Below are 11,956 nucleotides of genomic sequence, written 5' to 3'. Positions count from 1 at the left end.
CCGAGAAAACTGTTATGGCGGCTGTCTAATTTTCACATTCGATCCTTTGCTGCTTGCCTATCACTGCCCGTAACATACACTCTTCCCCCGGCCACATAGCAAGATGGCAGACATCGAGCACCTCAAAACTCTTCTCCGCGTTCATCCCGACTTCCCTAAGAAGGTCAGCTAAGTTTTATACACCAGCGAGATAACGTCGCGATCTCACAGCCTGAGGCTCCCCGCAGGGCATCAACTTCCTCGACATATTCCCCATCCTCCGAGACCCTGTCGCCTTCGAGTCGCTCATCACACACCTCGTGTACCACCTGACCTCGCAGACGATCCCGCGGTCGTCCTCGAAGAAGATCGATGTTATCGTCGGCCTGGACGCGCGCGGATTCCTCCTGGGCCCCATCATTGCGATGCGACTAGGTGCGGCGTTTGTGCCGGTGCGGAAGCAGGGGAAACTGCCTGGGACTTGCGTAACGGCGACGTATGAGAAGGAATACGGTGCAGTGAGTACGCAGATCTTGGTGCAAAGGTCCTCCGCTGACCGAAACCGCCTCAGGACTCTTTCGAAATGCAGGAAGAGGGCATCAAGCCAGGCCAGAACGTGGTCGTTGTGGATGACCTTATCGCAACTGGTGCGTGCATCCGTCAGTCACGGTATTCACCAGTAGAGCTCACGATACGTTCAGGTGGGTCTGCAAAAGCAGCAGGACAGCTGGTCAACAAGCTCGGGGGCAACGTTCTCGAGTACCTCTTCGTCATCGAACTGCCCTTTCTCAAGGGCACGCAGCAGCTCGACGCACCCGTCTACTCCATGATCCAAGCAGACGACTAGATGCCTATTTATCCTTACGTTATTCACGGAGTCGACGATAGAACTTAAGAGGTTCGTCGCGAGCAGCGTACTTGCGAGAAAACCAATTGGCTGGATTCAAGCAGTGTACTCAAACAACCAATCTCGTATTAACTAACGGATGGCCGTTGATGTACAGCATGCGGATAGTAGTATCGCTAGCTGTGTGCGCCTCCGAGTCCCCTCTTGCATCCGCCTCAGCCTCCGCCGTCCTGCTCGGCTCTTCAGGCTGCTGGTCCGCCAGGGGCTGGAAGCCCTGCATCTCCGACTCGACTGCGATCAGTACCTCCCCGATCCCGCGCTCCTCAGCCACAGCCAACATCGCCGATACAGCCTCGCCTACCGAGCGCTTCAGCACGACGGCGACGGCGTCGCTAATGAGCCCCTCGACGCCGTCCAGGTCGGCAGCGTCCGCGGATGGGTTGATGTTCAGGTCTTCGTCGCTGATGACGACGACGCCCGAGGCACCAGCCTCCCGCGCGAGCACGAGTTTCTCGAGGAAGGTGCACTCGCCGCGGTGCACGAGGACCGCCTCGTGCGTGAACGTCCGTGTGTAGGGTTGGCACCCGAGGGAGTTGGAAGGCTCGACTACGAGACGGACGCCTTCGCCGTCCCCGAAGTGTATTGGTGGCTCGCCCTCGACTGATGGAGCATTTGGGTCGGCGCCGAACAGTGCTGTAGAGGCAGTAGCGAACAACTCCATAGGGACTTCCTCGTCGAGGCCGGTTTGGAGGTGGAACAGCGGGTCGATGTGCCGGAGATAAAACCGCAGTGCCACCTCTGGTATTCGACGCGTGTTGACGCGGCCCAAGGCGCCGTGCACGTCCAGGGGCGCTAGAACGAGCTCCGGGTCATTCACATAGACTACCTGGCCCGTCTTAACTGCGAAGGGGCCCACTGCACACGGACACATCGCTGATGTCAGTAATTCAAGACCTCGTTGAGACGTAAACTCACGCCTTGTGATGTCGTAGCCCCTGCCATCGAGCCTGCTCACGATGTGTGCACGGATGCCCGTAACGTTGTACAGCACATATCCATCCGGGACAAAAGTGACCTTCTCGACAGTCGGATGAGGGTCCTCCGGCACGAGCTGTCCTCCAGGAGACAATATGAAGTCAAACGACTGCCCGTTCTCGTCTCTCAGCAGCGCCCAATACCATACACATCCAAAGACACTCACGAACAAATGCGGCTTCGGGATCTCACACCACCCGCCCTCAGACCACCACCTCATATCGTGCTCGCCCGCCCGCCCGCCGACCAGCTCGCGGATGTACTCCATGTCCGCACGCCCGCGCATGCCCGCAGTGAGCCCCCGCTCCAAGACGTCGTCGTCGAACGCGACGAGCGGCGGCGCGTACACGGGGCAGTGATGGTGCTCCGCGCCGCGGAGCTGCCGGCGCACAGCGGACATCGGACGCAGCTGGTCGGGCGAGAGCCAGAGGATGTGTCCCTCGGTCGTGAAGACATAGTTCGAGTCGTCGCTGTGGATGGGGTTTTCTTCGTCGAAAAGCAGGTAGAGGTACTGTGCGATGGTGAGTTGCGTGGGACGGTGCTGATTGGAAGTGGAAAGACGATACCTTGAGAGTCTCGGACAGGACGAACGACTCCATGCGGTCCTCGTGGGCTTTACTGCGTAGATCTTTGATACTGGCGAGGCCGCAGCTGACTTTGCTGCGAGTGATCAGGTCATACAAGATGCGTCCCCCGACGTCTAGATAGAATGGGTCGCGGGTCGCCTAATGACGCATCAGCCAAGCAGTACACGTCTTCGCGTTCAGGTACGTACGCGATATAGATACCAAGTCGATTCTACAAATTCTACGGTATCCGGAAGCGTAAGAGTATGTCGGTATAACCTTATAGGACGCTCGAGCTCACCTGGCCTCAGAGGGTATTGTAATGAGGTGGCTTGTCGGAAGCTCATATCCCATACTTCCGGCAGTCCTGAATGCATTCTCCATAGATTCCAATCTGCTCAGCAATCAGCGAATCAACGCCTTCGGCACAACTGCGCGAGCACTCACAAGTTAGATGCGATTTGATAGCATTCTCGACGTCGCCTGCAAGCACTTGCAGGCCCGGCCAGAAAGCAGATAAGGAGTCAAATGTGTTGTATGCTAGATCTCCCTTGTTGATGCTGTGAGCGTGGTCACGGGTATGTAGGACAGCGTGTCTTACTGTGTGTATATTGACGCTGCGGTACTTTGTCCGACCATGAGTATCGACGCAGAGAAGAGCATCAAAGTCTACCTACCCAGAACCCATCTGGTGCCCGAGAGTAGCGCATGATAGCTGCATACGCTTCTTGCCAGACGTCCAAGAACTCAACCTCGCCTATGCATGGTGTTCGCGTCGTGAACAGCTTTTCAGAGTAGAGTCACTAACGCATACCACTCATAATATACCATTTCAAGGCATATTCAAAGAAGGAATCAATTCCTGCTCCTACGCCGGAAATTTCGGGTCGTAACCACGACTGTGACTGTGAGATTAGACGGTATTGTGAGACAGACTAGCCGAGAGACCCACTCCTGTCCAGGTGTTGATAGTGTTACCGACGAGCCCAATGTCTGACTTTCGGTTCCACAACGCAAAGAACGCCTTGTAGGCGGCTTTCTCAAACCGCGCATCTCCAGTGAGTCGGCTGAGTAAGCCGAACTCTAGAATGAGTGATCCTGCGCCGGCAGTACCTGGTATGATCATCACAGAAGAGCCTCGGGACAAGGATTCTGGGACGTACAGGTGTCGACGGTCTCGGATCTGAGCAACCCATGCCGCAGGTTGATCTAGATGAACGTTAGAAAGACCATGGCGATCACTACAGAACGCATACGCACTCTTGCGATGGGCAGTCCCGTGGGTGTCATGAACGCAGGAAGTAGCCTGTTGCCCAAGTCTTGCGCCAGATCCAAGAGCTCGCCACGGTACCAAGGTAGATGGAAAGGCTGCCCGGTCTGGTTGGCGAACAGATGGCCAGAGAGGAGTCCTCCAAGCACGCGAATGGTCGTCTCGAACACCTGGGGCTTGGTATCGACGTCGAACTGCACGAAGTCGATCGTATTCCGCACGGCGCGCTCGAAGCCTGCGGTGTCATTGAGGACCACAAAAGTGTCCAGCACGTCGACAAGGGTAACGGAGAAGTTGCCGTCCACGTCGTTCGTTGCGATATCCACAACGTGACTGTAGTCTGGACCTCGCCCTTTACAGGAGAGCGGTCTGAGCTCGTCCATAGGAAAGGCTAGAAAGCTTGAGTTCAATGAACGCGCAGATGAATTTGAAGGCGCACCATGCTTCATGTAGTTATCAAATCCGTGGTACCACAATGAGCGGATCTGCTCCCTTGTAACCTGTTAGGTTGTATTGCTCTGCATTCCGGAGCCAGATCCGTACCTTGCGTCTAACTTCCTCTCCTTCGTCCATCCCGCGCCCTCCACAAAGCCCGAAGACTCGCTATGTGTCCACGCATGAAAGTTGAGGCCTATGAAAAGCAAGGAGAGGACGAAATTCGGCCAGGACGTTGGCCACTTCATGCGGTCATGCGATGCGACTGAGGCTGATGAAGAGCCGTTGAGTGAAACGAGCAGGAGGTTCCGCGACGTGGCTGTCGTGAGCGCGGTGGCGAGGAGACCGCGCTGAGTGAGTTTCAGTCTCAAAACTCGGACGCGGCAGAAGGAGGAAGAGGTGGTGGTGGTGGTGGTGGTGGTAGTGGCCGGGACTGCCTGGTGGCTGCACTGGCGATCGGTGACGTGGATCTCCCGCGCGCTTGTGCGATCTCGACATTGTCCACCTTCAAGTTGTGTCCACCCAGTCTCTTTCTGTCAGCGAGCGGGTTCTCATCATCCTCCTCCCCTGCCTCTATTGCGCTGCTGAGGCCTGTGATCAAGAATAAACTATGAGCACGATTATCGACGTATCTGGCAAGCTCGGAGAGTACATGCTCAAGGGCTGGGTAAGTACACACCGTACACCCTTCGTAGGGATCGTCGAATGACCTTCAACGAGACAGATATTGACAGACAGGATATGTTCGAAATGCTCGAAGGTTCCACTCATGCGCTCGCCCTCTGGTCCCACTGTACACTTCTGCGCAAACTGTGATGCGGCATCTCCTACAACCGCTGCATCGTCGAGTCGTTCTGGTGCCGATATCTCAGGGCGCACGCCCCCGACTCGTACTTACTCCACGCAAATCGACGAGAAGTCCTCCGTTAGCAGTGCCTCAAGCATGATTCCATCGCGCACTTCCACGCCGCCGACGGAAGTCTCCCAAGCCCCCAGCTCCCCGATGTTTGCTCCAGTGGATATGGCAGAGATCATGCGGAGGAGACAGCAATCGGACACTGCATCTGCAGAAATTGGGCGGCGTATGCTGAAAGGCTGGGCGATGCTGGCAGACGAGTGCCCCAACCCTGACTGCTATGGCATACCGTTAGTGCGACCGCCTAAGGCCGGTGGGGAGAAGGACCCCCGCAAAGTGAGTCCCGAGTTCCTAGAGAGTGCCTGAGTTCCCCCTGATGTCCAATGCTTGCCATAGGAGTGTGTCGTCTGCAGAACAATCTATGTAGACGCTGAGGGGACCTCTCATTCGCGCTTGGTACCTCTGCTACCGTCTCCGCCGTCGAGCGACCGTGCGGAACGTTCTGCACTTCTGCCTCCTGCACTAGTTCCGGCGCCAGGACCGGTCTTTGCTCCCCAGTTGGAGACACAGCCGTCCACTTCAACTATTCAGCTAGATAAAGGGAAGGCGGTACAGCGGCAGTCCATTCTTCCGGTACGTAGAACGACCTGTCTGCCAGGAGGATTGAGCATTGAACTCATTCTGACATACAGCAGCTGTTCTCGTCCAATCCGGCAATTCAGCCACCACCTTCCGTTCTGGTAAGGGCAATGAGATCCACGTGTCTACCTCCGTCTCACAGCCTCGTGTAGCCTACCACAAGCTCTTCAGGTCAATCGGCTGTGCAGGAGTCTGTTCAGTCACTCGGATTTGCGTTGCGTGCTTTGTCTGAACGCATGAATCTACTTTCCGGAGGCGCTGTCCTCGAACCAACCCTCATTGCTCAAACAGCAGACGCCATGGTCAAAGTCGCGCAGGCACTTGCACAGGTCGGGAAGCTGCAGTAGGATTGTATTGGGGTATGTCATGACAATGTATCAAAGAGATGTAAGTGAACCGCAGCCGTGATTGTCAATGTGCGATCTGACAAGTGCAGTGCAACGTATTGTAGGTCGGCTCTACACTAGCCCTGTACTCCGAGAAGTTCAAGGTACACTAGTTTGACCGATCAATGGTCCTTAATGAAAGGCAAAGAAGGCGAAAGAGTTACAATCCAATTGGTGCATTGCGGCCATCGACCTCTCCAGAGCCTTCAACATGTGTATTCCGTCTCGTGTGTCCACGCTGGTATCAACCGAGATCATCCTTCTATCAACTTGATCCGTTCCCTCGAGATAGAGGACCTGGGTTCTCTGGCCATACAATTCGCTCGTGGCCAACATGCCCGGTATCAGACGTTACCTATGTCCGCTGCCTGGTGCACAAAGCAGGCCGTCGAGATTGTGCACCTCCGTCATGGACAGTGCCGCTGCGGGAGCACGGCTACCGCATGTCTACCGCACCCCTCGGCTATATGAAACGTTCAGTCCACGCACCATTGCTCAAGGGCTAGCACCGCACCGCGGCTAACCTATAGCACTCACCGTCCGCGTACTGGCAGTCCCTGTCCAGCCTCACTCGTTCGCTGTCGACTGCTGATGGGTGTTCCCTCCACGAAGTGATTTTACCCTCACTTCCAATCTTCGTTGACGCTTCTGTTCCCTTGCTTGATTTGTCCAGTCTACTGATATGCCTCGTCTGTTTCCCCACCTCGGACGCTCCTCGAAGGAGCACGTCGCTGGCTACGACGCCTATGATCCTTATTACGGCCACCCGGAGCACGGGTATGGTTATGACGGTTATGAGTATGTACCCGAGCAACGCGAGAGGCCTGCCTGGCGCAAGATGCTCTCCAAAGGCTCCGGGTCAAGCTCGAACACCAAGGCCTCGAGTACGAGAACGGGAGGAAGAGTGCGTAGTCATGTCACTATCACCTGCGCGTGCTTACTGACCTGTTGGAGCACAGGCATACTACGGTGAAGGAGAGGTGCCAGTACGTAAACACTACTGCTTGTTGATGGAGCTCGCCTCACCTACAAGCTCCTTGCCGTCTTATATAGGGCTTCCAACGCACCGTCTCGCGGTCCCACCAAACACGCTCTCCTCCCGAGAACGGCATGTACTCCTACCCCGTCCAGGTCCCCCATTACCCCAACTCGGACGACACTGAGTCGTACGTGAACATCCCGTCGCGGCCACACAGCCCGGTGCCGATAGTGCAGCGGGAAAGCTCCTTTACCGATATGAACGGCCTGGGGCGGCTGCAAGAAGCATTCGCAGATCACGGTACCTATTATAGCGCGACGACGCCGACGGTGACGGTGGACCCCACCACGCCCGTACGTGGTTCGCCGAGGATGCCCCCGCGGCCGCTGCGCGCAGCCGGACCGGTGCAGATGGGGACGGTGCATGAGGCTCGACACGAGCCCGTGATCATCGACGACTCGAACGGGAGCATGGAAGGCATTCGGCCCGATGTCGATGTTATGAGGCCGTCAGGTTCGAAGCACAGGCATCCCCGCACCCATCTCGATCACAGCAGACCGCCTCCACAGGGCAAGGGCAAGGGCAAGGGTCGAAGAATGGAGGTGGTGAGTGCGCCGGTTCTTCATTTCATTTCACGATGATTAACGATCGACCGCCTTCGTGGATGTGCAGGTTACTGGAGGCCCGACTTACTGGGAGCATCATCCTGGAGCGCAAGAGTATCCGCCCGTCGTCGTGGTCGTACAGCGGGGCGCTTACGGCGAGAAGGATACATACTACATCATTCCGGGAGGTCAACCGGTCATATTCGAAGACGACTACGGCAGCGAGATCACTCGGTAAGTCATGCATGCTCTGTGTAGTAGTAGACTCGTAGGTGTTCGAAGGTCGCTGATCTGCGTCTTCGATAGTGTCGGGGATTTCAGTGGTTACTATAGACCTCAGCCTCCACACCCTGTCATCGTCGAGGACGAATATGGCCGAGAGATTTGCCGGTCAGTGATCTGCAGGACACCAGCATGCCACGCATTGCTCACAGTTTTCATCTCAGTGTTGGCTACCAAGACGGTCGCATCTCCCCAGGGCCGTACTTCGGCAGAGTTAACGTCCAGTATCTTGGGGGCGACACACGTAGCTACCACCGAAGCCGCTCCTCGCGTCGCGAGCATTACGACAGGATGTACGATGGAGGATATGACAGAGGATATGCTGGGGAATACGCGCCCTCGTATATCTCGTACCCATCGCCCGCCTATGATGATTACGCTGATGGCAGACCAGCCCACCAGTAAGTTAAATACCTTCGTGACAAACGCTTTCCACTAACTCCAACAATTCGTGCCAGCCGAAACGGTTCCTACGACTACCGTGACATGGGCTCGTCTCGCAACGTCGTCTTTGCTGATCCCGAAGGATCGCTGACCGGGTGAGTCTCCCCACTTCCTCGGCTCCCGATAGTGTGTGCTAACCTCGGCTGTTTGTGAAGTCGTCGCTCGCACAGATCCCACTCGAACTACAGCGGCAGCCGCCGCGGTGACGAGAGATACCACGAGTCGCCTCCACGAATGGATGGCTACGGGTCTTCCTACGTCGAGGTAGACCCATACCTTGACCCCCACACCGGACGCAGTCGGTCGAGGTGAGCAGGCGTCGGGTAGCAGGTCGCCATCAACTACATACTGACTGGTGTTTGCTATAGGTCCGGTTCTGGCAGCTCCTCTTCCCGTCGTCACCGCGACGTCTACTATGACTCGCGGTACTGAACATGATTCGTATTTTTCCGGAGCAGTGCTACGCAAGCGTACCAAGATAAGCTGGACTTTGTTCGTTCGCAGTAATTATCGTCGTTCTTTTCGCTATGAGTCTCTCTTTCCTGCATGTGTCTGAGTGTTGCGAAGTCATGAATAGGATTGTATATCAGTGTATAATTTCGCGTGCAGGCTGCTCATGATTTCGATTACCGCTTTCCACCCCTCTTCCCAGGTCCGCGTCCACCCCGACTGCCACCGCCAACCACTGAATTGATCTCATCTTTACTCAGCTTGAGCACACCACCCTTGAACGAACCCACGCCCATCCTGAGACCCTTCTCCCTCTTCCTGTTTGGTCCCTGCGCAGATGCTTCATAGAGTTTCTTCAATACGGGGTGATAATTTCCGAGATGCTTCGCCTGCCACAGAGATATGAAAGTGAGAAGCCGCCGGGAAAATGCACGGGATCGTCGCCGGTAGAACTGACCTCCTCAAGCTGCTTCTCGCTCCGTTCCTGCTGTTTCGCGGCCATGCCCTCCCGGACGCGCTTCGCCGCCTTGTTCCGCTCTGTGAGTCGGACGTCTCGCTCGCCCTTGCCCAGCTTCGCTTTGCCAGCAGCTTCGAGGACGCGCCCGGCGAGCGCTTTCTTCCGCTGTGCAGACGTTAGATTGAGCTCTGGATTGAGAGATCCTGAGAGGATCCGCGTGTGCACGAGACGATGTAGGAGAGCGTCATTCTGGGTGTTCGACCTAGGGATGCGCGGTGCGCATTAGGAGATGCTCACACTATGCAGTTCACTGGACATACAATTCATCGCCTTCGTCGTCTGGCTCGTCATCGGACTTTTCTTGGACCTCTTGCGTAAGTTTCGCAACTTTAGATGACTATCGAACCGTTCAGAGGAGCGAAACCCAGGTAAGGCAATGGGGCTTACCCACCATGAAGGCTTTCATTTGGGCCTTGCTAGGCTTTGAGGTCGACGGACCGGCTATTGCCTGGGTCTCTGAAAACACAACTACATTCGCTTGGACTGCAGACCCATTATGTGCTGGGGATGCGCTTTCTGCGATATGTGACGTGAGATTCGCGTTTGGAGTACTACTACTCATCGGACGTACCATCCTCCGAGCCTGACTGTCCGCTTTCCTCTACATCCTCATCTTCCTCACTTGCACTCGATGAGCTAATACCCGACCACTCCTCTTCTGGGTCGGGCTCTCGTACTCTTTGTTTCTTCGTGCGTTTTCTGTCTACCCCCGACGTGTCTTTCCGCTTGCCCATCACCACAGGCGAGTTGAAGGAGCCTAGGAATTGCTGCCCATGAGTTCCGAGGATCCGGAGTAGCTCGTCTTTGTCCGTATCGGCCATGTTATCTTTCTATTGGCTTCAGGTTTTCGAGGGCGGCTTCCCTGACAGTATGGCGAGATATTGCAACGGCCTGTGTAGACAGCTGCAGAGGAGGTACAAATGGATGGCTCTGCAACTTTGGAAGCCTGGCAGGTCGCGCTGAGATCGGATCGGGCACACTCGATTTGCCTGGGCGTCTGCTGTCGGTGCCTCCCGCACACACCCAGTCCGCGCCGCCGTGTCCGTGTCCTCGTCTGCTCCGCACCATGACTGCCGGCTGGACGCAGCAGCAGGTAGCCCGCGCCTGGACGGGCTCGCCGCTCACCAAGGACTTCCGACACCTCCTGCGCATCCCGCCGCAGTGGCAGAAGCGCGTGTCCCGGCTCGACCCCGTCATCAAGTTCGTGAAGCCCAAGGACCGCATCAAGTACTGGAACATCATCCCCGGTGACCAGGTCCGCCTGCGCAATGACAGGAGCGGGAAGATATACCAGGTCAACATGATTAACCGGCTGTCGAATAGGATCATGTTGAAGATGGAGATGGACACCGTGAGTGTAATCGTTTGCTGGTTCCATGTTCGAGAGGAGGGGACGCTGTGGTGTTGACATACTGCTCGACACCAGGAAACAACCGGGACGCGAAAGTCCAATGGAAAGTCGGTACCATACTCGAATTGCCAGCTGTTCATGGGTCAATTTGAGTTCCCGGCAGAGGGCGACTCAACCCAGGCACAGACCAAGCCGTAAGTCTTCTGTTAACATACGAAGGCTACGCTGACCTTGTCATTGACTGTCGTGCAAAGTGTGTTTGCCTTGCGCATGGCCACGGACAACCACAGATGGGCGGGTTACTACTACACTTGGGACCGGTATGCTTCTGCGACTGTGCCCCGGCTACCACACTATATGCCCGGCGAGCGGGTTAGGGAACTCATCGCATGGCCAAAGAAATCCAGACACATACGACCGGATCGTGCGTTACCGTCGTTCACATCTCGCTGCTCTCATATTGACCCGGTGCTGTAGCTGGTCCGGATGACACATCAGAAGATGTTGTGATGCGAGTCACCTACACTCCCCCAGCTTTCCCCGTCTTCACTGGCTTGGCCGACCCCCAACCGAAGGCGCCCTCTGAGCATGAATACATTGCTGCCGCACGTAAGCCCAACGACGCCTCGTACGACGCCTCCCAGGTGTTCGAGGTTTTCCTCGCCAAGGAGCTCGCGAACCCGCACTCGCGCGCGAAGAAGCAGGCGCGGTGGCAGTCATATCATCTCTATAGGCGATCGCTTCTGCAGAAGTTCATTAAGGATGAGCTTGCGAACCTCGACGGGCGGACGCGGCGCGAGGCACAAGCGGAGGCGACGTGGAAGTGGCGGCACGAGCTGGTGCAGGAGCGCAGGGCGGAACTCAAGCGCAGGTGGAAGAACCGCGGCGCGGAGGCAAGCTTGCACCGCAAGAAGACGAGGAAGGTGCGCAAGGAGGAGAAGCGCAAGGAGCGTCTGCGCAATCTCGTCCTGGAGAACGGCCCGAACCAGGTCATTCCTCGCTCTGCGAATGCGAAGAGCCGTGCGTGATGCCGGATTCGTCGCGAACCACCCCAAAACACCGTTCTGTGTCCTCTACATACATTACGCTAATTTACCGCTTTGGGCTTATGCACATGGGCCGCACTACTGTGTCCTTCGCCGGTGACCGCTCCGATGTGATTGTTGCCTCCATACAGTCAGCTGTCCGGTAGGCTTAATGCCTCGTATGCTTCTCCGAGCTATTGATTAGGATGGCTGTCAATTAGTCCAAGTAGTTGCTATGAATGCATAACGCAAGGTCAGTGTGTGATTCGGATCTCGCGTTGTTGTTTGAC

The 11,956-nt window shown here is 56.2% G+C and overlaps 6 protein-coding genes across 6 annotated transcripts; 4 read left to right on the top strand and 2 right to left on the bottom strand.

Moving 5' to 3' along the window:
* Positions 1-103: 103 nt before the first annotated feature.
* C8Q71DRAFT_697682 (phosphoribosyltransferase-like protein) lies at positions 104-826 on the top strand (the record flags this gene model as incomplete). Its single annotated transcript, XM_047919978.1, has 4 exons — positions 104-163; positions 228-497; positions 551-626; positions 681-826. The coding sequence occupies 4 exons, from the start codon at positions 104-106 to the stop codon at positions 824-826; spliced, it is 552 nt and encodes a 183-aa protein (XP_047784623.1).
* Positions 827-880: 54 nt separating this feature from the next.
* Positions 881-4,380, bottom strand: C8Q71DRAFT_864901 (alpha-mannosidase; the record flags this gene model as incomplete). Its single annotated transcript, XM_047928269.1, has 15 exons — positions 881-1,741; positions 1,802-1,970; positions 2,028-2,372; positions 2,428-2,586; positions 2,637-2,668; positions 2,729-2,821; positions 2,875-2,977; positions 3,029-3,052; positions 3,105-3,184; positions 3,242-3,326; positions 3,380-3,540; positions 3,591-3,636; positions 3,688-4,088; positions 4,137-4,189; positions 4,241-4,380. 15 exons carry the CDS (start codon positions 4,378-4,380, stop codon positions 936-938), a joined length of 2,697 nt encoding a protein of 898 aa, XP_047784622.1. The 3' UTR covers positions 881-935.
* Positions 4,381-4,617: 237 nt separating this feature from the next.
* On the top strand, positions 4,618-6,084 carry C8Q71DRAFT_14268 (uncharacterized protein). Its single transcript, XM_047916560.1, has 6 exons — positions 4,618-4,799; positions 4,857-5,324; positions 5,385-5,621; positions 5,684-5,728; positions 5,780-6,014; positions 6,064-6,084. Exons 1-5 carry the CDS (start codon positions 4,743-4,745, stop codon positions 5,972-5,974), a joined length of 1,002 nt encoding a protein of 333 aa, XP_047784621.1. The 5' UTR covers positions 4,618-4,742; the 3' UTR covers positions 5,975-6,014; positions 6,064-6,084.
* Positions 6,085-6,365: 281 nt separating this feature from the next.
* On the top strand, positions 6,366-8,617 carry C8Q71DRAFT_14303 (uncharacterized protein). Its single transcript, XM_047916565.1, has 7 exons — positions 6,366-6,917; positions 6,973-6,999; positions 7,067-7,597; positions 7,665-7,831; positions 7,904-7,987; positions 8,044-8,418; positions 8,479-8,617. The coding sequence occupies exons 1-6, from the start codon at positions 6,696-6,698 to the stop codon at positions 8,282-8,284; spliced, it is 1,272 nt and encodes a 423-aa protein (XP_047784620.1). The 5' UTR covers positions 6,366-6,695; the 3' UTR covers positions 8,285-8,418; positions 8,479-8,617.
* A 297-nt stretch (positions 8,618-8,914) lies between these two features.
* Positions 8,915-10,282, bottom strand: C8Q71DRAFT_14238 (uncharacterized protein). Its single transcript, XM_047916558.1, has 5 exons — positions 9,862-10,282; positions 9,682-9,806; positions 9,551-9,627; positions 9,231-9,492; positions 8,915-9,162 (listed from the first exon to the last, which is right to left on the bottom strand). Exons 1-5 carry the CDS (start codon positions 10,109-10,111, stop codon positions 8,950-8,952), a joined length of 927 nt encoding a protein of 308 aa, XP_047784619.1. The 5' UTR covers positions 10,112-10,282; the 3' UTR covers positions 8,915-8,949.
* Position 10,283: 1 nt separating this feature from the next.
* On the top strand, positions 10,284-11,853 carry C8Q71DRAFT_14274 (uncharacterized protein). Its single transcript, XM_047916561.1, has 4 exons — positions 10,284-10,647; positions 10,717-10,835; positions 10,896-11,065; positions 11,119-11,853. The coding sequence occupies exons 1-4, from the start codon at positions 10,357-10,359 to the stop codon at positions 11,667-11,669; spliced, it is 1,131 nt and encodes a 376-aa protein (XP_047784618.1). The 5' UTR covers positions 10,284-10,356; the 3' UTR covers positions 11,670-11,853.
* The last annotated feature ends 103 nt before the right edge of the window (positions 11,854-11,956 follow it).

This window comes from Rhodofomes roseus (genome assembly GCF_022264815.1).
Source record: "Rhodofomes roseus strain CIRM-BRFM 1785 chromosome Unknown C8Q71scaffold_1, whole genome shotgun sequence".
Taxonomy (NCBI): Eukaryota; Fungi; Basidiomycota; class Agaricomycetes; order Polyporales; family Fomitopsidaceae; genus Rhodofomes; species Rhodofomes roseus.
Note: the sequence above shows the minus strand (reverse complement) of the source record. Positions and strands in the feature narration are given on the sequence as shown.

Bases quoted from the DNA above. Each gene is read 5' to 3' on its own strand.
- C8Q71DRAFT_14268 (XM_047916560.1), top strand. From the start codon at position 4,743: ATGAGCACGATTATCGACGTATCTGGCAAGCTCGGAGAGTACATGCTC. The intron at 4,800-4,856 runs GTAAGTACACAC...TCAACGAGACAG, and splicing joins AGTACATGCTCAAGGGCTGG to ATATTGACAGACAGGATATG. The intron at 5,325-5,384 runs GTGAGTCCCGAG...TGCTTGCCATAG, and splicing joins GGGAGAAGGACCCCCGCAAA to GAGTGTGTCGTCTGCAGAAC.
- C8Q71DRAFT_14303 (XM_047916565.1), top strand. From the start codon at position 6,696: ATGCCTCGTCTGTTTCCCCACCTCGGACGCTCCTCGAAGGAGCACGTC. The intron at 6,918-6,972 runs GTGCGTAGTCAT...GTTGGAGCACAG, and splicing joins GTACGAGAACGGGAGGAAGA to GCATACTACGGTGAAGGAGA. The intron at 7,988-8,043 runs GTCAGTGATCTG...TTTTCATCTCAG, and splicing joins TATGGCCGAGAGATTTGCCG to TGTTGGCTACCAAGACGGTC.
- C8Q71DRAFT_14238 (XM_047916558.1), bottom strand. From the start codon at position 10,111: ATGGCCGATACGGACAAAGACGAGCTACTCCGGATCCTCGGAACTCAT. The intron at 9,493-9,550 runs GTATGTCCAGTG...GCGCATCCCTAG, and splicing joins GACGACGAAGGCGATGAATT to GTCGAACACCCAGAATGACG. The intron at 9,163-9,230 runs GTCAGTTCTACC...TCTCTGTGGCAG, and splicing joins GCGAGAAGCAGCTTGAGGAG to GCGAAGCATCTCGGAAATTA.
- C8Q71DRAFT_14274 (XM_047916561.1), top strand. From the start codon at position 10,357: ATGACTGCCGGCTGGACGCAGCAGCAGGTAGCCCGCGCCTGGACGGGC. The intron at 10,836-10,895 runs GTAAGTCTTCTG...TGTCGTGCAAAG, and splicing joins ACCCAGGCACAGACCAAGCC to TGTGTTTGCCTTGCGCATGG. The intron at 11,066-11,118 runs GTGCGTTACCGT...CCGGTGCTGTAG, and splicing joins CAGACACATACGACCGGATC to CTGGTCCGGATGACACATCA.